The sequence below is a fragment of the Phyllostomus hastatus genome, unplaced genomic scaffold (genome assembly GCF_019186645.2).
Source record: "Phyllostomus hastatus isolate PE091 unplaced genomic scaffold, TTU_PhHast_1.1 phas_scaffold_142, whole genome shotgun sequence".
Taxonomy (NCBI): domain Eukaryota; kingdom Metazoa; phylum Chordata; class Mammalia; order Chiroptera; family Phyllostomidae; genus Phyllostomus; species Phyllostomus hastatus.
Window position 1 is genome coordinate 1,116,266 of NW_025334010.1, and position 23,949 is coordinate 1,140,214.

Below are 23,949 nucleotides of genomic sequence, written 5' to 3' on the forward strand. Positions count from 1 at the left end.
TATTAATTCCTATTCTGTATCCCAAAGATTGAATACAGTCTATCCCCATCTGTGCCCTAACTGTGTAAACTCAGTAACTGCATATGTCATAGGATTTGGAAAGAAAGAAAAAGCTGCAGTGGAAGGACGTGGTCCTGCAAACCCAAGGGCCAGTTATCCATTTTCCCAGATTGTGCTTGCCACTTAAAGACCACCTCAGGGAGCTCACGTTTCTTGTGTTGCATGATGCAGAGACATTTCGTATGAAAATTACATATTCCTATTGGGAAGTGAACAGGCTGAGTGAAGGAACAGAATTAATACAGGGTGTGTAGGGGAAAGGGAGAAGGAGAAACCTGCAGATGTTGTGGGAGCCGAGCTCAACCTTAGGGCAAACTGCTGAGCCAGTAGCTAGCAAAGGGCACAGCTGGGCATTGGGTCTCAGAGAAACAATTTGGGCTGTGTGTGGTCCCCAGGAACTTTTGAGTGTTGAGCTGTGATTATGTAGATGTGCAGACTGTTTCCATGTTCTCCAGTGTCTTTCAGCAGCACTTTCACCTGGTTAGTCCAGGTCTGTGCCATTTCCCTCATGAGAAGGCTTATCCTGACATTTTACCAGACACTGGAGGTGACTAGTAGAGTGTAGGTGGCTCTCCTGCCTTGGTGGCAGATTGACTTTTACTGATTCCATCCACTTCTCAAACACAGTGGTCGGGGACGGGTCCCACAGACTTTAGGTGGCCTCTGAGGGTGTTACCATAAACTGTACCTTCTAACCTGCTTTGAGGTGAGGGTGGCCACTTGCTTCCAGAGTCTTTCTCCATCTCACACTGAGAGTGAACAGGAGACTTGTTCAGAAGAGTAAGTGTGTGCCCTTCTCCTAGGGAGTATTGATTACTCAGTACCCTTCATTGTTCCCCTCTGAAATTATCCTTAATATGAGAGTTGTAAACAAAATTTTAACACAAAGATAAATTGGTCAAAGTATTCCACATTAACTCAATGAGCTGTTTATACAATCATTAAAATGGTAGAGAGATTTTACAGATACATAGGAAAGAATGATTATAATATTTAAAGGGAAAATGTGAACCAATAATTGCAACTGTTATGTAACTGCAAAAAAGGTACACATATATGCAGTAAATAGTGAAATCTATGACATACAATAATACAGTATTGGTTGTAGAGTGGTAGGATGATGACTGTTTACAACTTCTAAAAATTATGTTCCGTGCTCTGGTAAGGTTTGGAGATGTCAGATCACTATATTTACACCTGAAATAATCTAACCAGTACTAGTTTTACACCAACTATGCTTAAATTTAGATGTATGTGATATTTAAAAAATGGAAATAAATTTGGCTACTGAAGTTCATAACATGTAGAAAAAAACTCTTCAGTTTTATCTCTGCTTTTATTTTAAATACTATAGCATAAAAGATCATTTTAAAAAGCCACCCAACTCATACTTACCTGCTGTGGGCAGCAGAGCTCACTGAATATGAAGATCAGATGGGCTCTTATCATAACAGCTAATGTGTTTGTCAGTCCCTCACCCAGTGCTGTGCCCTGCACATCAATAGCACCTAACACACAACATCTCCTCCAGCCATCTTAACTAGTCCAAGAAGAATGTCCCATTATCAGTCTGTTTTATGCATGCACGTACCAGAAAGTAGCAAAAGTCTGCCTTTTACTGAGTTGCTGTCGCTACTCAGCCCTCCTTCCCTCTGGTCGTCAACTGTTAGCAAGCAGCACATGTCTCCTCTGCCCCTGGGCACTGTCAGTGTGACGCAGACTGGACCCTAGAGGGAAGGCCTGTGGCTCACAGGGCTGCCTGTGACTAGCTAGCACGTTCACTTCCAGGTAAGGAATCAGCAAACCTCTCTGTGCATCACAGCTAAACCTCATCTTCCAGTTAGTGTTTTTAAGTAATTCTTGTGTCTGTCCCTTAATGAACTCTCAGAGGGTGGAGCAGGAAAAGGACCTTGCACCTTCCCGTCTGCCCCTTGCTCTTGTCCACCTTACCCAACAGCTCTTGGCAGTGGCAGCAGAGGCCCCCTGCCCAACCTTAGTTACTCAGGGTTCCAGAGCCAGCCTTGTCATTCCCTGCTGGGGCCACAGTGCCCCTGGAGTGCCCCTTCTCCTCATAGTGTTAAGTCTGAACCCCAACTCCTCTGACCTTCTGGATTCTAATCACCCAGCCTCTCCTCTGTACCCTTGAACCCTAGGAATAGCAGGTTCACACCATTCTGCTTGTTCATCTGAGAGCTCTGTGTTTACTGTTGCAATTCCCCAGTATCCTTGTAACCATTGTATTGTATGAAAATCTCTCTACTATCGTACCACACCAGCATGGTTTCTGTTCTCTGTTGGATTCCATCTGATTCAAAGAGAAAAAATACACTGGATACCTTTTCCAGTCAGGTGTGAGATAAAACTCAGCCAAGACTGAGGTTGGGAAAAACTTATGGGCCCCAGCTGCCCTGTGTCCCACCTACTCTATTTGGAGGGTTAGTAGGTGGGGAAATTGAGTTCTTGAGCCACAGTGAATGCAAGGTGTGGTCATTGTGAAGGAGTCCCAGAAATCATTCTAGACCTTGTAAATAGATGAACACACATCCCACAGTGAGTGAAGAAATCATCAGCACCACTGTCTTGCCACAAGTGTCCCTGAGGAGAACAGCAGAGATGAGTCCCTGTGGGGCCCCTTTCCCCTGGACGGGAGCTGATGGCAGTGTGCCTGGCGGGTCCTTCTCCCTCCCTACACCTAACACTGAGCAGTATATTGAGAGGTGGTGGAGCTGAGCAGAGAATAAATCATCTCCTTGTTTGTGTACCTTTTCTCCTAAGAGATCCTTATGAGACGGCAATTTCCACACTAACTCACAGATACTTTTCTCTTTATTAGTGTGTTTTTGCTCAACCCAAGTCACATTCAGCTGGTCTTCTCGTTTTTAGCTGTAAGTCTGTGGTAAGTTTCTTATATTGTCCAGTCTTTGTTCACTACTCAATTTCAGACAGGCTGTGATGAAAAATCACAGTGCAGAATGGAATTGTTATTGCATGTCAGTGACAGGTGTTTGCTAATTATAGACTTAGCTAATAGGATCATTTAAGTCCCCATCTCATTAAGATACACCTAAGGTTGATCATTTAGTGTAAAATTCCTTGTTTAAATGATAAGATACATTAGGTGTTTGAGAGATTTGCTTGAAAGTGTTTCCATTGTCCCATGAAATTCAGTCATGTTTTCATGAAATAATGGACCAAACTGACCATAATAGGAGTTTGTTACAGTGGAGTGTCCTGAAGATTTTATTTTTGAAAGTGAATTTCTACTTGGTGAGTTATTTGAATGTGAGAATTATCATCTTTTGAGTCTTTTTAAGAAACTTGTCACTCCAGGTAGGTTCTGTAAACCAGCAGATCGGAATTGTGTTGTGTGTCCTCAGCAAGGACATGTGGATGAACACTGAATATGTGTAGTAAATATCTCTGGATTTTTGTTTTGTGTGTTAGCTACATGCAGCAGATAGGAGGAATATGAGGTGACAGTCACTGGTCCTTCTGCTTTACTTTTTTTTGTGTCCTTCATCATAGGACATTTTAGAGATAGCACTGCTGTCTTTGTTCACTCCAAAGTGGCAACAAAGCTGAAACAAAAACAGCTAAAACTTTTCCATACATTTAGGTCCAGTTAATCCTATAGTTAGAAGAGACCTGAGCATTTTTCTTGCTCCACTTCTCCCATAACATGGGCATCCAAATCTCTGAGTTGAAACATTCACTGATATAAAGCTCAGTCCTACTAAAACAACCAGTTTCTTTCCCAAAGGTGATTCTAATTGTTATGACGTTATTTCTTAGACTAAGACAAAATCATCTCCCAGTGTTTCTGCTATGAATCTTGATTCTCCCTTTGAAGCAGGGTGAAACCTTCACACTTTTGCTTATCAAACCTTGCAAATATTAACTTATGAGGAAATTTAATGGAGAATTGATATAGGACTGCAATTATGAGTTTTTGTGAGATTCTTATTTTAGTGAAATTCAGATGGATGCTGGACTGAAGAAGGACATGGAGTCAGAGAGACAAGGAAACAGAAGCAGGGGTTTAATAGTTACAAGTCAAACCTCGGAGTTCCCTCCCTGGGACAAGTCCTTTTCTAAAGACTGATAAACCCCAGAAAGTAAAGATTCGTGATGAATAATGTTTCCTCTTAGAGTTTAGCTGTAAAATATGTTAAAGGTTTTATGGAGATGAGTATATAGTTAAAGCTTTAGCTCTACCTTTGGATATTGATCATTAGTTTTAAATCCCAGGCCATGACCCATCAAGAAATCATTCCACCAGCATTTTACTAGTGAAGTAGAGTAGAAAATAATATAGAAAATAGCAACTAGTCTTCCACATAATAAGGATTCAAGTGCATGTGTGTACATATATGTGTTTATGGAACTATATACATAACATATACATTCTCCACACACATACAGGCATAGAATATAAATATTCATATAGGAATAAGAATATAATAAGGTTTATATTCACATAATATGCACCTACATGCACATGATATTCACATGATATACACATATATACACATAAGGATTGAAGTGCATGTGTGTGCATATATATGTCTGTATGTAACTATATACATAACATGGACTTTATCCACACATACAGGAATGGAATATAAATGCTCATGTAGGGATAAGAGTGTGAGGATATCCATCCATGAAACAGCATGATCAGAGTGAATGTCTGTGGGTACAAAAGTCTAAAGACAAAGTTCTCTCCCTTAAATCCAGCTAAAGTTCTGGCAGTCTGCCTGCCATTCCCTCAACTTAATTCAAGATGATGCTGCCAGTAAAAATTATAAGCTAACCAATAAGTCATCTAATGAAGGCACAAATCTGTGAGATCCCCTGATAGGAGGATCTCCCACAGGCTCCCGGTCCTCCTTCCCACCCTCACATGTGGGTGCAGACTCAGGCCCACAGCCCCCACCCACAGTGTCCATTGTGCACTTTGGTTTGGGACTCCACCCCAGCAAGCCTCCAAAGCAGTTGTGCTGACTGAGGAAAGTGTCCACTGTTAGGGAGGGAGTAGGCATGTTAACGTGTTAGGAACTGTGGTGGAAGTTTGGAAATAAGGTGAGATTTACTGAACAGTGTAATAGAACACTGGTGTTTAATTGATCGGGGTGAAAAAATTCCTCCTGTGTCATTTGCAGTGTATAGTATTGTCTTAGTAACTGATGAACAGGACAGAAGTGTCATTGAAGAAGTTTTGTGTGGAAAGAAATGATGACATACATGTTTACCATGTTAAACATGTCCCTTGGGCATTCAGACTTGATGAGCTCTCTCCTTTGTTCATCCCAGGAAAATGGGGAGCAACCAGACTTCTGTCACAGAGTTCCTCCTACTAGGATTCCTGCTCAGCCCAAGGATGCAGCTGCTCCTGTTTGGGCTCTTCTTCCTGTTGTTCGCCTTCACCCTGCTGGGCAACGGGGGTCATCCTGGGGCTCATCTCACTGGACTCCCAAACTGCACACCCCCATGTACTTCTTCCTCTCCCAGCTGGCCACTGTCGACATAGCCTATGCCTGCAACACGGTGCCCCAGATGCTGGTCAACCTCCTGAGCCCAGCCCAGCCCATCTCCTTTGCTGGCTGCCTGACACAGACCTTTCTCTTCTTGACTTTTTCTCTCACCGAATGTCTTCTCCTGGTGGCTATGTCCTATGATCGGCATGTGGCCATCTGCCTGCCCCTTCGGTATTCTGCCATCATGAGCTGGAGAGTCTGCATCACCCTGGCAGTGGCTTCCTGGACTTTAGGAGTCCTCCTTGCCCTAGTAGATATGGTGTTACTCTTACCATTGCCCTTCTGTGGTCCCCAGAAAGTGAACCACTTTTTCTGTGAAATTACAGCCATTCTCAAACTTGCCTGTGCAGATACACACCTCAATGAGGTTGTGATTGTGGCTTCGGGAGTGTTGGTGCTGGTGGGACCAGTGTCTGCAATTGTGGTCTCCTATGGTCACATTCTACATGCAGTCCTGAAGATCCAGTCAGCAGAGGGGCGCTGGAAAGCTTTCTCCACCTGCTCCTCCCACCTCTGTGTGGTGGGGCTCTTTTATGGCACAGCCATTGTCATGTATGTTGGACCTCAACAAGGGGACCCCCAGGAGCAGAAGAAATACCTCCTCCTGTTTCACAGCCTTTTCAATCCCATGCTGAATCCCCTGATCTACAGTCTGAGGAACAGAGAAGTTAAGGCTGCTCTGAGAAGGAGGCTGGAAAGGGGAGACCTTCATGAGAGCCTCACTGATAACAAATAACTGAGTGTAAGAGACACAATGAGTTACCTCACCCAATATGCGCACAAGTTACAGAGACATGCTCTATGCCTAAGGCATCCTTTGCATGTCTTGAACTTCCTCTGTGACTACCTCCTGAGAAAGCCCATTCTTCTCCCTCTCTACAAGGATGCTCCACAAGAAATGAGCCCCTCTTCCAGCTGTCTGCATCATGCATGCACTTGTAATATGGTCATGAGGGATATTCTGGATAAGAGGAAACAAATTTATATATTCCATAATCAGGACTTGCATACAAAATTTTATTGAAGAAACCAATGTATTGGCAGAATATTTAAAATATAGGAGTTGAGACTGATTACATAGCAATTATTGAAATATTTTAAATTTAACAACTGTCATCTTCAAAAAATGAGTCTACATTTAAAATATTTGGATGTTTTCCTGCATATGTCTATGACAGTGATATGTTCTGAGTCATCAACAACTCACATACGGAAGAGCATGAGCCAACACTACAAGGGAAAGAGGATTAAGGGTGTAAGTCTGATGGAACTAACAATAAGAAGAGAACCCTGAAGGATGTCTCTGTCACACAGACACATTGGAGCTTTCTCTGCCATTGTCTTTCTCTGATGTTGCAGTGTTGGTAGAAATCTGGGATGGTGGAAACAAGAGGAAGAAGGCACAATGGACATAGCTCAGAGTCTTTGGAAAAATTACACATTTTGTCTCATTGTTTTGGTCACTTGTCTCCTATGGGAGATGACCAAAACTTAAAACATTCTTGCAAATAAGAGCAGACTGTGTAATTGCTGTGATGACTCTTTGACCACTGATACAAGGCTATAAATTATCAGTAATAATTTTCTCTTTAAAGTAAGAGATATGAGGTGAGTTAAATAACCATTTTAGTCTAACATGAAATCAAACACAATTATGAAGTGAGGGAACACAGTTAAGACGTAGCAGGAAAGATTGTATAGAGACTTTTTCAAAACTTTCCTTAAATTATATCCTAAATGAAACCTGAATACTTAAACTGCATCAAAGGGAAATATTTACTTTTAAAATTATGTTTTATGTGTGTGTGAGGAGTTTTTAAAGAAGAAAATGTATGGATTTCTTTCTTACAAAGCATACTTAAATTCTTTGAGTAATTCTTACAAAGCTTACTTAAATTCTCAAGGTTTGTTGAGAGGAAATACTATGTGCAAAATGCTTAGCAGAATTCACGAATTATAATAAGAGCTCAACATTGTAATTATTAACAGTGTACTCTACATACTCTTATCATTTTGAAAGAACAAGGACTATGACTTAATGAGACAAATAAAATGAGATTTGCTCCTAAACGTCCTGGGCATTCAGCTTCCTCCTGGCCCTTGTCCTGGTGTTTGCTGTCCTGAGGCTGCCCTTCCGTGGGCCCCGTGAAGTCGACCACCTCTTCTGTGAGATCCCGTCTGTCCTCATGTTGGCCGGTGCTGCCACTGGGTTCAACCAGCTTGTCACCTTTGTTGCTTCTGTGTTTGATCTTAGTGGGGCCCCTGGGCTTGGTGCCGGTCTCCTACACACACAACCTCTTTGGCATCCTGAAGATCCAGTGTCAAACTCCTTAGTTCGTTCATGTCATGTCTCCCTCTTTTTTGGTTTACTCCCTTGTTTTGGTGGAGTACGTCCTACAATAGCATTGCACAGCTAAAAAGGTGTACCATGGGAAGTTAGGGTGGAACAGTCATGAACACTTCTGACTTCTCATCATTGCTTATATTATTTTATTTTTCTCAGACAGCCCAGTGAAATGCTTTGGGCCAAGTGGCCTTGAAAAAACTAAGACAGGACTGAAGTCTGTGAAGGAGGAATTTCTGTCTCAGCAGAAATAATATCAAAAGGATATTAGGTATAGCTATGGGTTTGCATCTAATTGTGATTTGCAAACATCTTTATTCCTAAATTGACCTCCATTTGATAAAGGTCCATCCCTAATGATTGCACTGTTTATGCTTTGTAATGTTTATTCTTACTGAAATGTAAAATACTAATCAATTTAAATGTTAATAACACACAAGAATTCTAACATTTTTGAGAGTAAATATTTTTGGTCTAGTGTTTCAAAGATTAGCAGCAAAAAATTTTAAAAAAGATGATGAACCATGACACCTCTTGGTACCCACTGTGAGCTGTGTTCAGTGCCCTCATGTTGTCCTCATGAAAAAAAATAAACACGGTGCCCTGACTGGGTGGCTCAGTTGGGTGGAGCATCGTCCCCTACACCAAAAGGCTGTGGGTTCAGTCCGCAGTCAGTGTGCGTACATGAGGCAACCGATGGATGTTTCTCTCTCTCCCCCTTCCTCTCTCTCAAAAATCAATGAACATATCCTCAGGTGAGGATCTAAATTTTTTTTAAAAAGGAATTAAAACTGGTCATTATGCCTATCTGAATGACCATACATGCAGTCATTATCCTTAGCTCTCTGTGAGTAATGATGGGTGAAATTTATTTTTCTATAAAAATCTTGTTTTGCTTGTAAAATATAGGAAAGGTGAACAATATAAGAATATTAAAACTAAAAAAAGTGACTTTGGCACAACCGTGAAGGGCGTTACAACAAGGGCATTCAGTCTGCTGGCGCAGGGAGTCCAGCTCCGCCTGAGACGGCTGAGCGCTCTGATGGACAGGGATTCTGTCTGAACTCAAGTGGGAGATAAAAGGATGAGACAGACTTGTAACCAGGAATGAGAATTTCAAGAGTGGCAGTATTGTGATGCTCAGTCAAGTGCAGCCGCAAGAGGAGACACATGAGAGGCTGAGGAAAGAACCGAGTTTATCATGTCCACAGGTCCTAGACACAGAAGGCATGCAGGGCCACATGGCACAGACAGCAGGAGGCAGGAGCAGGGGACCTGTGAAGGGGGTGTATCCAAACAGATTGGACTGCTTCTAATAGATGAATCTGCACTGTGGACAGAAGGGGACCATGTGGGCAGGTGGTGCCAGAGGCTTCCACAGCTGAGGACTGCTCTGATACTCGGAGCCCGAGTTATCTCACACTTAATAACCTCACTTGAAATCCATCTGGCCTCTCTTCCCCCTTTTAATGTAATTTTTCAGGTTGCTTCTACTGCACCGGCTCTCCTTTGGGAAGAGGTTTCCAGGAACCACTCTCCATGTGGCCATCAGACTGTGTGTTGTTCAATTCTCAGCTGGCTGTTCACAGTGTACCTGTACACCTCGATGATCGCAGGCTAAGAAATGTCCCTGGTTAAATGGCTGAAAGGCACCAGCTGCGGTGCTGGGCACAGGTATGTATTTATTGTTGTGGGTGGAGAGCTATTGAACAGAACAGAATAAGACGATGGGTCACTGTGGGAACAAAACATAGACTTCACCTGGTAGGTATGAATTCCCTGGGAAGGGGCCCCAGACGTCAGGAGGAAGTTTCTAGGAGGCCTTATGGCCTCTACCCAGACTAAGTTACATTGAGGGGGGACAAACACTTCTCTCGCATTAATGTGGGGGACCCACTTTTTGTGGGGTAACAAAACATACCTTGCAACTGCACTCATGCCATTGGTATTCAATGGAAATAACGAGTGTGGTGGATTGTCCCCCAAAATGGAAGAAAGGGCTTTGGGAGAGACAGGTGGCTCTCGTGGGATCACTAGAGAAGCTGAGTTTACTTTGATGAGGAGGAACAGTCCGTGGAAAACGACTTGTTACCTAGAATGAGCGGATTAGGAAGATTCAATGACCTCACCTAAGTCAGTCATCTGGAATACCCATCTGGACAGTCAAAAGTATCAGAAGATCAGGTTAAAGCCCCCTCAGAATGTAGCATCAGTGGTGAATGCAGCCCGAGGAAGGTGGTGATTTATCTGTCTGCTCATTTCTGTGCCTGAGAGTTCTGCACAGGTTATTACAAGGCAGGAATAACACAGCTCAATGATGAACAGGTACCAATCAAATTAGCACAAAAGTATGAAAATGTATGTCATGGCTTTGTACAGGATGCAGCTGTCACTCCAAGTTACCCCTGGGCCACAGTGGCTCCTCCAGGTGTGGGGCACAGCTGCGCTGGGGCCGTGTTTCTTATGCTAAATAAACCGTGAATGTGTCTGTGGTGTACGTGCCCCCTAAACCTAGGGCCCCCTAGGGGTAATGCTCAGGGGGTCTGTGCATTTTGCTGTAGAAGGTCCACGGGCCAGGTGGGCAGACTGTGCACCCAACTGTTCACTCAGGTAAGTTTACATGAACTGAAAATGAAAAGACTCTTGAAACACTCTAATGCTGTCCCTGAGAGTGAGGCTCAGGAATGGAAATTGTGTTCTTCGGAGGTGGGACTCAGGATTGTCCGGATGGTGTGGGGTGGGAGGTCTGGAGGCGGGTGTGCTGATAACAAAGAGGGTGGGAGGGGGGTGTCTCCCTAAGGACCAACCCAGGATGTAGGGGTGGGGACCCGGCACAGCGGGTAAGAAAAGGACTCGTTGGGCAGGTGGGATTCTGAGGAAGGCCTCCCAAGTCACCTGTCCCCTCGTCACCTAATCCAGCCCTGGCCTGGAGACTGCTGGGAAAGGGATTTTGCTGACCAACTGATCCTAAACTGAAGAGGCTTTGGCAGTGGGCTGGACCCAGTCAGGGGAGCCCCGTAAGAGCAGAGGTCCCCCCGCCCCCTGGCAGAGAGGAAGTCAGAGGGGGAAGTGAAGGCGGAGGGAGCACAGGCAGGGCCCCAGATGGGGTCGGACACTCGGCCAGAGCCTGGTCACCACCTGTGAGTCCTGCGCTGAGGATGCAGCAGAGCCCACCAGGCCTGCAGCCCACGGGAACCACGAGACACTACCGCACACGGTGCTGGTGGAAGCCCGTTCTCACGTTTGTGTTCCTCTGCTGCAGTGACAGGAAGCTGAAACACCGTTGATGTCCCATGGAACTCACTCCCTTCCAGTCTGGCCCTTGCCAGACTGGTCGTCTGTCACTCCATGCTGGACGCCCTTGAACTCTGAAATATCACTAAGGACCTGAAGACACTTTATTTGAGTGTTTATGTGTGTTGGTGTGTGTGTGACATAGAAATGAAAACTGAGAGTTTATTAAATATGTGCTTTTAATTCATTTACCACTATTTCCATTCCATGTTAACATAAAGAATGTATGTTGATGGAAACTATCTTGTGTGGAACATGAAAATACTGACAAGAGTAGCTGTGGTGTGCAGCTCCGGAAACCCTCTAAGTGCCGGGTGAGCAGAGAACAGCTGGGTTTGTTACAGGGTGCAGCCAAGAGGGGGGACCCCAAATAGGCATTTGAAATGGGGTCCAGAACTCAAGGTGTCCAGGAGATTTTAAGATGTCTTCACCCCCATTCCCCAGGTGTGGGCTGGGGGAAGGGACAAATGGAGCAGGGCCTTTGAAAGCTGTTTCTCATAGCAACAGCCTTGCAGCTAACCTCTGGCGTGGTCATTGAACATTTCTATAGCCTTTGGCTCTTCGCTTAGATATGTTAAATAGCTGTGGCCATGCTCAGAGCCAGGGAATGGAAGTAACTACCCCACCAAGACATGACTGGGGGCAGGTCCCCAGAGCTACAGCGCTTGCGTGGGAGCTTGGTGATGATTGGCTCCAGGACTTGGGGCCACACCTGCCCAGACTCATGATGGCAGCTCAGTAAAGCTGGAAGGGTATGAGTTCTGGCATGTGAAGCCGAGTGTGGGAGGAGTCAGAAATGGGGCTGCTAAGGAAGATTGGCGTGGGGATTTAAACCGAGATGCAGCAGCCATTAGACAGAGAACCACATAGCTTTGACAGAGTGGAAACTCCCGCAGCCTTGGGAGGGAGAACCATGCGCAGCCCTGAGAGAGAGAACCACGTGGCGCTGGCAGAGTGGGGACTCCTGTGGCCCAGGGAGAGAGGACCACGTGCCTTTGCCAGAGTGGGGACCCCTGCAGCGTTAGGAGATACGGTACTCTGGAATGGGCAAAGGGGGAAGGAAGGAAGGACTGCATCTGTGTGTGGGTGTTTTAGGGGACTTTAAGATTTTTTGATAAAGACATTAGGTCACTCCTTTAAGTTTGTATAGCATTAAATAAGCATTTCCTTTCCTTTTCACACATCTCTGGCATTGAGAGACGTCTTTCCTCTGGTGGCCGACATAACGAACCTAGGGGCTTTTTTTCAATAATAGTATATCGTCCCAGGCCCCCATTGTTGTTCTGTAACAGGTTGACATCTCCTGAGCTCTCTCTGCTGCCGCATCGGACGTCACGTTGCCCCGGAAAGGCCCCACTGTGCACCCCCGAGAGGGTGAGGGTGAAGGAGGCAGAGTGTCTGGGTGTCACTGTGGAAACAGATAGGACCCCGCAGAGCCTTGGAAAGGTTCTCAGAGATGCCCTGTGGGCCCCGGGCCACACTCAGAGGACTCATGGCCGTGCACTCAGACTTGGGCTCCACATCTGTAAGGGAAAACTATGATCACGTTGAACTGTGTGGTCGATATGGGTATTTGGCACATTTTCTGAAACATAAGAAGGACTCAGTAATTGTTGCTCATGGATGTTATAATCCTTCCTCATTTGGACCTATGAACCGTGAGTGCAGAGGGCAGCACCTCCTGGCCTGGAGGGCCTGTTCTCTCTCAGGGATGACCTAACGGTTTCCACAGAATCCCACCCTCTACATGATGTACAGGAGCACAAGTTCATAATGTTCATCATTTCAAGAGTGTGGCTACCGTCACTTGTGGTGTCCATCTCAGGGTTAAAGCCCCTGAGATGGCTGCAAGGTCATGCAGAAGCAGCACAGTGATGATGTCAACCCTGCCTGGTCCCCAGCGCCCTTCCTCCGGGGACTTTCAGACCCGGTCTTCACTCTCACCCAGAGAGGGAATCCAGAGAGTGTTTTCTTTTCCTGTGGGGAGAAGATAACTAGGCAGAATACCTTATGATCCTCATGGGAATCTGAACTCTCAGTACAAACCCCTGGGGTTCTCTGAAGGACCTACTGGAAGGCCTGCGGCCCCTCTGGTGTCTGGGTCTCCACCTGCAGAAGCTGCAGAGGGGCTGCCCCTGCTCACAGGTGCATCTCTGCTCTTTGTGGGGTTTATCCCAGGTCAGAGTAGGTGGTCATAAGAAAATCCCTTGCAGAAGAGACTGATTTGTGCTGGGAGGTCGAGTTCAGTGTGGGGAGTTGGGGCCAGACAGGAGAGCAGCAGACACCCCCGTGGCTGTGTGCACGGGACTGGCATTGCTGCTGCTCTGTCCTCCTGACTCCCACGGGGCACTGCAGGTCGGTGGAACCAGCGCCTCGATTTCTTCCTTCCCCACCTTGGGGACTGTCTGCCGCCTGTGCTGTGGCAGGGCCCTGGGCCCCCTCAGTGTCTCTCACACTTGTCTCCCGATGTGCTTGTGCAGAGGTGGTCACAGCCAGCATGCGGTCTCAGCCAGGGCTTTATAGCCAGGCAGTGGCTCTGAGCAAGGCACTGAGGAGCCAGATTCCAGACGGTCCGTGTTACCTAGCCTGGACAGTGAGACTGATGTCCAGGAAAGTTCTCTCCGTGGAAGAGAGTCTCCCAGGAAGCGTGACAGTAAATCATTTCTTTGCTGAAATCAGGTAAGATGTAAGTTTACCATACAGTTACTTCTTTTCCTGACCTTCCCAGGTGATCAGCTCATGGTGATGGCTGTCAGACTGGAAATCACAGTATGTGATGGAGAATTCTCTCTCCCATCATCCAGCAGGACAGAATGAGTGCGAGACTCCCGGCCCCAGCTGGGGAAGTGGGTACAGCTCCAGAGCTGAAGAAACTCCGAGTCCCAGGACCGCCCAGGGGAAGAGCTGCTGGTGCCGCCCTTTGGGCGAACCTCTGTCTGTGTGCTCCTAGTGTTTCATTCTCACCGTGATATTTTCTTCTCTGCTCCAGTATGTGTCTGCTTAAGGGATTTAATGTGTCTTCCCTTTTACTTTCATGTTGCTTACTTTTTAATAGCCAAATGATAACAGTGGTAATAAAAATAAAAATAAAATGATAAATAGATCTAAAATAAAATAATCTATTTACAGAGATACAAAAATAATAAACTAAAAAGTTACTAAACAGATGTTCCTACTGACTACTGATAGATTGAGTTACATTCAACAAAATTATTATTCTTCATGTTCAGAGATTAAATGTGTTTCAAACATTACTTATTGTGTCCAACTCTGTTTAAGTAGAATTTGGCAATACTGATGTGGCTCTCTTACTTTATATAACATAGCAGTATTCTTTAATTGTAGGAAAAATTAATATCACACAGTTAACTTACATTTACATAGAACTTTCCCAAATGTACTCATATTCTTGAGAGTGAAAAGCTAGGATTTCGTCTGTGTCTTCCAGGGATCCAATTCTAACTGTGTACTTTTCTAATAAAATAGAAACTGTGTCTTACTTAATAGACCCTGGCAAACAGAAGATGTTTAACATACACATTTTTAAACTAAAAATAAGAATAATCTATTTAACAAACATTTCCTGAGTGCCTATTTCATCTAGAAGTATACTAATTGTTATGAGACATAAAGATATGTAAGACATATAAGGATAAAAAGTTAATTATTTGGTGAAAGGGAATCTCAGCTTAAATAAGTGACATTTGATATGAATCTCTTTATCTTTGACATGTCCTGAAGTTTCCCCACACTCTTATAGTGAGGATATAACTGCTGTAACTGTTCAACAGAAGTGAACCGGGTGAATTCAGGAGGAAGGGCGTCAGGACTGTGGAGTTAGACAGCCTTCCCCCTCGGCTGTTTCTGACAGAGCTGTCTCCCTGCCACTGGCATTTTGTTGTTTGATCTTTAGATGCCTAGAGACAGAACAATGCATGAACAGATACATAAACTGTGTGACTGATTTCACTGAGCACTGTCACGTCTCAGAATTCCCTAGAAGGACTCATGAGTGAAAAATGTACTCACTGAAGCATTATATTGCACAAACCTAATGAGATAACAAAGAAAATACTTATACTCAAGGAAATAGTATGCAGCTGTTCACAGCATGTTCCATAGAAATATTTTGACATGGGAAATAGTTTCTGATATGTTTATAAATGAAAGACATAGGTAAACTAGCAACATTGGTTGATATATATAAATAAATTCATGATCCATATGAAAATGTACAGTAAGATGGTATAATTGTATGTACACATTATTAATGATGCTTATTTGTTTTTCAGGGTATTGCCTCTTTAGTCTTAAATAGAGTTTTATCATGTTTTTCTAAGGGAGTTTTGAGACTTGATGTCAGATGCTCATACAAGGTAAGAACCACTGTATTCACACAATGGCCCAATTCTTAAACTCTAATCTTTAAAATGTTTGATTTTGTGATTTTCTAAGTAGGAATAAAACAATAATATAAACTTGGTAATTAACAAGGTGTTACTTACAAATATATATTTTGCCTAAAAATAAACTACTAAATAATATCAAGACCATTTCCTTCAATGCTAATGTTAATTTAGTGAATAATTTGACTCCATAAGAGGAAGTCAATTAAGCTGTTTTCAATTTTCAGAAACATGAGAATGTATTATCCCCGGAACAATTTGTATTCCTTGCCACATTTTATGCTTGCTGTTTTAAAAGAGGACATCAGAAATGTGACAAAAGTCATGATAAAAGTGTAAATTATTGAGATTAAGATTCTGGTTTATGAATATGATTCTTCCCTCAAGTAATCAGACCCTTTTGGAGAAGAGTCTGTGTCCCTGGCTGAAGTGGGGAATGTATAAGAAAAGTGTGAAACAGCGATCAGAAGTAAGGAAGTGCTCAAAAATTATGGAGATGTGTCAAAACACAAAAGGGCAAAGCTTGGTGGGTTTATATCTAGAATAATTAAGAATGAATAAATAAAGAGAAGAAATAATTATACTCCCTTGATTACAAAATTCATGAGTCCATACTGACAGATGATAGATGCAGACCTATAAAGATATATAGATGATTGATAGATAGGTAAGTAGATGATAGAGCCTTTCCTTATGAAGAAATTGGCAACCAATAAAGGTAACAGCAGTGATGGAGTAAGAACACCATGTTTTGCAATAATCACTACTCATCAGGCAAGATAATCAACAGGCTCTGAAATTAGTGCTGAGAAGCTCTATGAGGAACAGAATATTATATAGTAACTTTAATGGATGCTCCAGAAATTACACTAGGGAAAAAGGTAATGATTTCATAATGGAGGCACCATGTTCACCCGGTGATCTGAGTGAGTGTCACCAGTGACAGAACAGTGAACCTCATGCGCCTACCCAGTGAAGCCAATGGAGGATACTTAATTTCCCTGCAGAAAGGGAATAATCTGAACAAAAAATGAGGAGCTGCATGCAGTCCCATTTGGAGAACATGGTAGTGAAGAACTTCTCTATAATCTTCCAAAGTTCAGTGGTCATGATGGCAAAGGCAGACGGGGTAGCTATTTCAGATGAAAGGAGACTAAAGATGAATGACATTAAATATCACATGTCATTTTGGATTGGGTCCCAGGTGAGGGGAGTAGAGAGAGAAAATTATAGGTGAAAGAATCACATCAATATTAAATTGCCTGATTTTGATAATTGTGGTTAGATTACTGAATATGATTGTCTTTGTTGGAAAAAAGAGGAATTTAGGGGGAAATGGGTATCATGTTTATTTATACTTTAATCTCAAGTGCTTCAGAAAAAGGAATACTCATAATAATATAGAGAAAATGAATTATAAGGCAAATATGAAATAAATACTCAAATTTGTTAAATCTGGGCATAGGGTTATATTGGAGTTCTTGGCATAATTCTTGACTGTTTTCTATAAGTTTAAATTTATTTCATATTAAAGTTAAAAACAGGTAACCAGTTTGGGGGAGTAGGGGAAGCTTTCAAACAGTGACAAGGATGCAACCATTCTCTGAGCTCATGTTGAGATTAACTCCACTTTTTATTGCTTGCCCAGCCCTGCCCTTTATCACACTTCAGTTCTTGACCAGCTCTCTTTAAGGGATGGGGGGAAACCGGTCATGGGTCACAGAGTTCGTGCTGCTGGGATTCCAGCTCAGTGCAGAGACGGAACTGCTCCTCTTCTGGGTCTTCTCCCTGCTCTACACCTGCAGTCTGCTGGCAAACGGCATGATCTTTGCACTCATCTGTCTGGACCAGAGATTGCACACCCCCATGTACTTCTTCCTCTCCCACCTGGCTGTCATTGACATGTCCTATGCTTCCAACAATGTCCCCAAGATGCTGGCAAACTTAGTGACCCAGAATAGAGCCATCTCCTTTGTCCCATGCATCATGCAGACATTTTTGTATTTGGGTCTTGCTGCTACAGAGTGCCTGATTTTGGTGGCGATGTCCTATGATCGGTACGTGGCCATCTGCCACCCCCTCCAGTACACGGTCATCATGAGCTGGAGTGTGTGCACGGTCCTGGCCACCACTTCCTGGTCATTCGGGTTTGTCCTGGCTCTGATACATGCGATTCTCCTTCTAAGGCTGCCGTTCTGCGGGCCCCGGGAAGTAAACCACCTGTTCTGTGAGATCCTGTCTGTCCTCAAGCTGGCCTGTGCTGACACCTGGCTCAACAAAGTGGTCATCTTCGCTGCTGCTGTCTTGGTCTTAGTCGGGCCCCTCTGCTTAATGCTGGTCTCCTACATACACATCCTCTGGGCCATCCTGAAGATCCAGTCTGGGGAGGGCCGCAGGAAGGCCTTCTCCACCTGCTCCTCCCACCTCTGTGTGGTCGGGCTCTTCTTTGGCATAGCCATGGTGGTTTATATGGTCCCTGACTCCAGTCAACGAGAGGAGAAGGAGAAAATACTGTCCTTGTTTCACAGTCTCTTTAACCCGATGCTGAACCCCCTCATCTACAGCCTGAGGAACGCCCAGGTGAAGGACGCCTTGTGTAGGGCCCTGCAGGTGAGGGCCAGGTGAAGGGAAAACTCAGAAAGTTTTCCCAATTAGAAGTTTCATATACAAATAGTAATTGTTCAAATTCTAGCTCTGAAAATAGGGTAAACTTCCATGGAACAGCATAGCTTTTAAAGTTGAAATGGGACAACTAAATTATTAGAATTTTTAGTCTTTCTTTTAAAAAATTAGTGAATTCTCATTTTCTCAAGCCAGGAATATTATATGGAGAAGAAATTAAATGTGAGAAAATTATATCAACACACCTCTCCGGCTTAGATATTTAACTTCTTATCAGCTTGTGGTAGCTGGAATCAGCACAGTAAAAGTAATGCCCTATGAGACAACCTCCAAAGTGGACTGAAATTTTACTACAGAATTTACTGCAGAGTTATATGAATGTGCCTCACCAGTTGTGTGGTGAATGAAATGAAAGTTTAAAGAAACTCTAAATTCCTTAGTGAAATAATTTAGTAGCAAAGGGGAAAAGTTAGGGAAATGTGTAGTACAACAAGAAACTATGTAAAAAATTCTAAAATGTCTTAAAAGTCAAATGAAGGAAATGTATCAGTAAATGTTTAAGTGGTTCTAGAGGTAAACGTTTTGAGCACTACTCAAACTTTACATTTATTCCTGGGTTGTGAAAATTTCTAACACAGCAAGATTAAATCCCCTGTTGAAGTTCTTGAAATTTTTCCCACCATATTTTCTCAGTGTCTGAACCCCTCAGCTGAAGGTGGCTTGAGGTGGCAGCAAGCAGCACAAGACAACTGGGACAGAGCTGAGTAGGCAAGGGGGAAGGGATGTGGTGGGAGAGGATGCTGGGGAAGTTAATCCCTTCACCTTTTCACCCAGCCCCCACCCCCTCCCTCTGACAGCTGTCATCTGTTCTCTGTATCTATGAGTGTGTTTCTATTGTGTGTGTTAGCTGATTGTGTTCATTAGATTCCACATGTAGATGAGATCCAGTGGTACTTGTCTTTCTCTGACTGGCTTACTTCCCTTAGCATAATGCTCTCCAGGTCCATTCATGCTGTCCCAAAGGGTAAGATTTCCTTTTCTGTGGCAGTGTAGTATTCCATGGTGTAAATGTTCCACAGCTTTTTTATCGTCTCATCTACTGATGGACACTTGGGCTGCTTCCAGTTTTTGCCTACTGTAAACAACACTGTAATGAACATAGGGGTGCATGTGCAGGGTCCGGCAAAGGTAACACCTGCTTGAGTGTGGTTGCGAGGGTGTAATATGGGTGTAATAATCTATAGTTTTAATGTGAACATTTCACCTAAATTGTCATGTGGTGTGCTTGAGTGTGATATTGTTATGTTACAGAATTACATGCTTATGATTTTGTAATAAGAGCTTTTGTAATAAAAATTTTGTAATACTATTTGTGCACGACCCTATATTCTCTCAAATTATTGTTGTAGGCTTCCTTGGATATATTCCCAGAAGTGAGTTGGCTAGGTCATAAGGCAGTTCCACTTTTAATTTTTTGAGGAAACTCCATACTGTTTTCCACAGTGGCTGCATTCCCAGTCTGCATTCCCACCAACAGTGCAGGAGGGTTCCTTTTCTCCACATCCTCGCCAGCACTTGTTGCTTGTGGATTTATTGATGACAGCCATTCTGACAGGTGTGAGGTGATCTACCTTGTGGTTTTCATTTGCATCTCTCTAATGGTTAGTGACATTGAGCATCTTTTCTTATGTCTGTTGGCCATCTGTCAGTCCTCTTAGAGAAGTGTCTACTCAGGTCCTTTGCCCATTTTTTAGCTGGATTGCTTGTCTATTGGTGTTGAGTTGTCTGAGTTCTTTATAGGTTTTGGACATTGTTAACACCTTATCAGATATATCATTGATGAATATCTTCTCCCATTCAGTGGGTGGTCTTTTTGTTTTCTTGATGGTTTCTCTTTCTGTGCAAACACTTTTCAGGTTGATGGAGTTCCATTTGTTTACTCTTTCTTTTGTTTCCCTTGCCTGAAGAGATGTACCAGCAAAAATATTTCTAGAATAAATATCCAAGATTTTACTGCCTGTTTTCTTCTAGGATTTTTATGGTTTCAGGTCTTCCATTTAAATGCCCCAGTTCTCTTTTCGATAATCTGAGAAGCTCTGTCCAGGTGGCTCAGTTGGCTGGCGCATCATCCCAGGAACCAAAAGGTCATGGATTCAGTTCTCACCCAAGGCACACACAAAGATTGCAGGTTCAGTCACAAGTTGGGGTGCATGTGAGAGGCAACCAATCTATGTTTCTCTCTCCCATTGATGTTTCTCTCCCTCTCTCTGTCACCCTCTTCCCTCTAAAATCAATAAACATATCCTCAGGAGAGGATAAAAAATCTGAGAAATGTATAAAAATAAAAATATGATTCAAGGAAGCCAGTGTGAGAGAAAATGGAATTGAACGATTTTGAAGGGTATTTCTCAAAACTGTAGAAATACATTCCCCTCACTCAGTCACAACTCTCATAGTCAGAACCCAGGCAGCTACCAACTGAAGTGTCTGTATCTCCGGCTGTGCTTGATACACTGCAGTCAATTCTTTATTCTCTCATTTTTCAAAATGCAAAGGAAAACATCAAACTTTTCACTTTTCAACGTAAAGGACTCTATAAATACACTTACCAACAATTTATAATTATTTCCATCAATTATACACCTATTGCGACTTCCTGAATATCCATTCATTCTTGAGTTGGGTATTTCCCACATCAGTGAAACACCAACAACTTGAAAACGGATTTTCAGGTAATTTAGTTTGGGAGTGGTTTAAATGATCAGTATGTTGATTTTTACTCATTCTCCTTTCAAATAGAAAGTATAATCAAATGCTACAGGACCTCGCTAGACCCACAGGAGCTATCAATGCAGGTGGAAATGAGAGCTGTGATCACAGGAAGTGCCCAATGCTGACAGATAAAGTAAATACCTAAGAACATGTTTATTGTGGTTAACAGCTGGCTGTGTTGTCTGTGTCCTTGTCCTTTGTGGATATTTGTGTTTTGTGTATGTGTATTTTTTGCTGTGATCACATTTAGACATTAGAGGAATGTCGCCTTGATAATGCAATAAAAACATGTCATTTTGAGATGATGCATTTCCCAAAGTTATAGTTTGTTTGGTATCATAATCATTAACATTTTATTATTTATTGTCTTCTAATTTTTTATTCTTATAATTGATGGTCAGATGATGACAAACTTGGAAAACTATGTCCTAAACTACTGTTTTCACAGAATCAGTTGGCTACTAATTTTGTCACCTATATGTCAATTTTCAGATTTTCTGATTTTCTGAAGATCACCTGTAACATCAAACAAAAATGGAAGAAGAAATATGCCAATATTTATGGATTGCCCAGTAGGCACCAGGGTTTTCACATGATTGCAAGCCATTTTTGGTGTTTCTTGTCACCGTGGAAATGTAGAGTCACAGCACAGGTGGACTTGTTCCCAAACTTGATTAACTGCTCAGTCTTCCCAAGTTGAGGTTCTGATCCCAGAAAGTCAGGAATCACACTGTAATGAATGAACTAGTTTGTCAACTGCATGCTTTATTGATATGAGATTTCCAAAATAGCGTTTTGACTCCATCACATTCAGTATGTGCAGCAGAGTACAGCAGAGTACAGCAGAGTGCAGCAGAGTACAAATGAATATGACAAAGTCTTAGGTAGCAGATCCTCTCCAGGCCCCAGAAGAGGCATGAAGCTTTGAGGGGAAGCCACCTTGGAGAGGGTCCTTTTCTCCCCTCCCTGGAAGGGCTGGACTCCCAATCTCCCCACTTCAGGATAGAGGTTAGAGGGTACCTCCAATACTTTGTGCCCTGGGAAACCCTCCCTCAGGTAAATTCTGATAAGCCCCATGGGGAAACCATGGCCATACTTTGGAGTCCCCAGGCCACCCCTGCTGCCTCCATAACCAGCTGTCTACAGCATCTCCACACCTTGAGTTGTTACTTGGACTCTGCTGGTCTTTCTGGGTCCTTTCATGCCACCTCTGCTGCAACTCATGGGACCCAGCTTAACACCAAGGTTAATGCCAGGAGCTTACTCCTTGTCACACTGGTTCTGCTTCCTTAGGGGTTCACCTGGACCAGGTTTGGGGACCAGGAAAGTACTGGGATGAGCAAAATCCAAATAGCACTGAGTATCCAGGTTGGGTAATGAGTGCTGTCATCTCAGAGCAGTGCTCTGTGGCTGTTTGTGGCTGTGCTGTTCTGTGGGCTTGAGAGCAGAAACAGGAGAAGAGAGTTGCTCTGTCTCCTTCCTAGTGGTGGGGGGCATGCACTGCATGTCAGGGCCCGCCCTCCAGTGAGACCCAAGGGCTGCCACCTAGGTCAGGCCCATTAAAGACTAAAACCCCCTTTTCTGAGGATTCTGCCCCATTTTCAATCAGAAACAAAGGAGAGGGTCTGCAGTTCCCACAAGAGCTCCCAGAAGGCAGGAACCTGCCCACACTTCAGGTGCTTTCCCTTCTGAGGTCGGTGGGGACAAATGCAGGTGCTAAATAGGTTGACTTCTTTTACTTTACCTCCTTGGTGTGAGAGCCTACTTCATTGTTTACAACCTTGGGGGCAAGCTACTGAGCCAGTAGCTAGCCAAGGGCAGAGCTGGGCATTGGGTCCCAGAGAAACAATTTCAGCTGTGTATGTTCCCCAGGAACTTTTGAGTGTTGAGTTGTGAATGATGTAGATATACAGACTGTTTCCATGTTCTCCAGTGTCTTTCACCAGCATTGTCACCTGGTTAGTCCAGGTCTGTGTCATTTCCCTCATGAGAATGCCTATCCTGACACAGGACATTTTATCGGATGCTGTAGGTGACTAGCATAGTGTGGCTGGCTCTTCTGCCTTGGTGGCAAATTGACTTTCACTGATTCCTTCTACTTCTCAAACACAGTGGTTGGGGATATGCCCACAGATTTTAGGTGGCCTTTCAGGGTGTTACCATAAACTTTACCTTTTAACCCATTTTGAGGCGAGCTTGGCAACTTGCTTTCAGAGTCCTTCTCAATCTCACACTGAGAGTGAACAGGATACTTAATCGGAAAAGTTAATGTGTGCCCTTCAATTGGGGAGCAATGATTACTCAGTGCAACTCTTTTCTCCACTAAAATTATCTTTAATATGAAAGTTGAACAGTCATACTTAAGAAAATGATAAATTGGTCAATTATTCCACTTTAATTCAATGAGCTTTATACACAGTCATTAAAATGATACTCGGAGAGATTTTACAGATAGATAGGAAAGAGTTATTATAAAATTGAAAGGAAAACATGAACCAATAATTGCAAATGCCCTGTAATTACAATTAGGTGCACATATATGCACTAAATAGAGACATCTACGACATACAATATTATAGTATTCGTTGTAGAGTGACAGGATGATGACTGTTTATAACTTTTAAAAATTATGTTTCATGCTGTAGGAAGGTTTGGAGATGTTAGATCACTATTTTTACACCTGAAATAATCTCACCAGTAAGAGCTTGTACACCAATTATGCTGAAATTAACATATATGTGAAAAATTTAAAAAATAGAAGTAAATTCAACTACTAAAGTTTCTAAGATATAAGAAAAACTCTCCTATTTCATCTCTGTCTTTATTTTACATACTAGGATAAAAGATCACGTGCAAAAGCCACCCAACTCTTACCTGCTGTGGGCAGCAGAGCTCACTGAATATAAAGATCAGT

General features: G+C 43.2%; 1 protein-coding gene and 1 pseudogene across 1 annotated transcript; both read left to right on the forward strand.

Annotated features, from left to right (window-relative positions):
• Window positions 1-5,377: 5,377 nt before the first annotated feature.
• On the forward strand, window positions 5,378-6,333 carry LOC123830957 (annotated as a pseudogene).
• An 11,003-nt stretch (window positions 6,334-17,336) lies between these two features.
• LOC123830958 (olfactory receptor 2A2-like) lies at window positions 17,337-18,266 on the forward strand. The gene has a single exon (XM_045857578.1). The coding sequence runs from the start codon at window positions 17,337-17,339 to the stop codon at window positions 18,264-18,266; it is 930 nt and encodes a 309-aa protein (XP_045713534.1).
• Window positions 18,267-23,949: the final 5,683 nt, after the last annotated feature.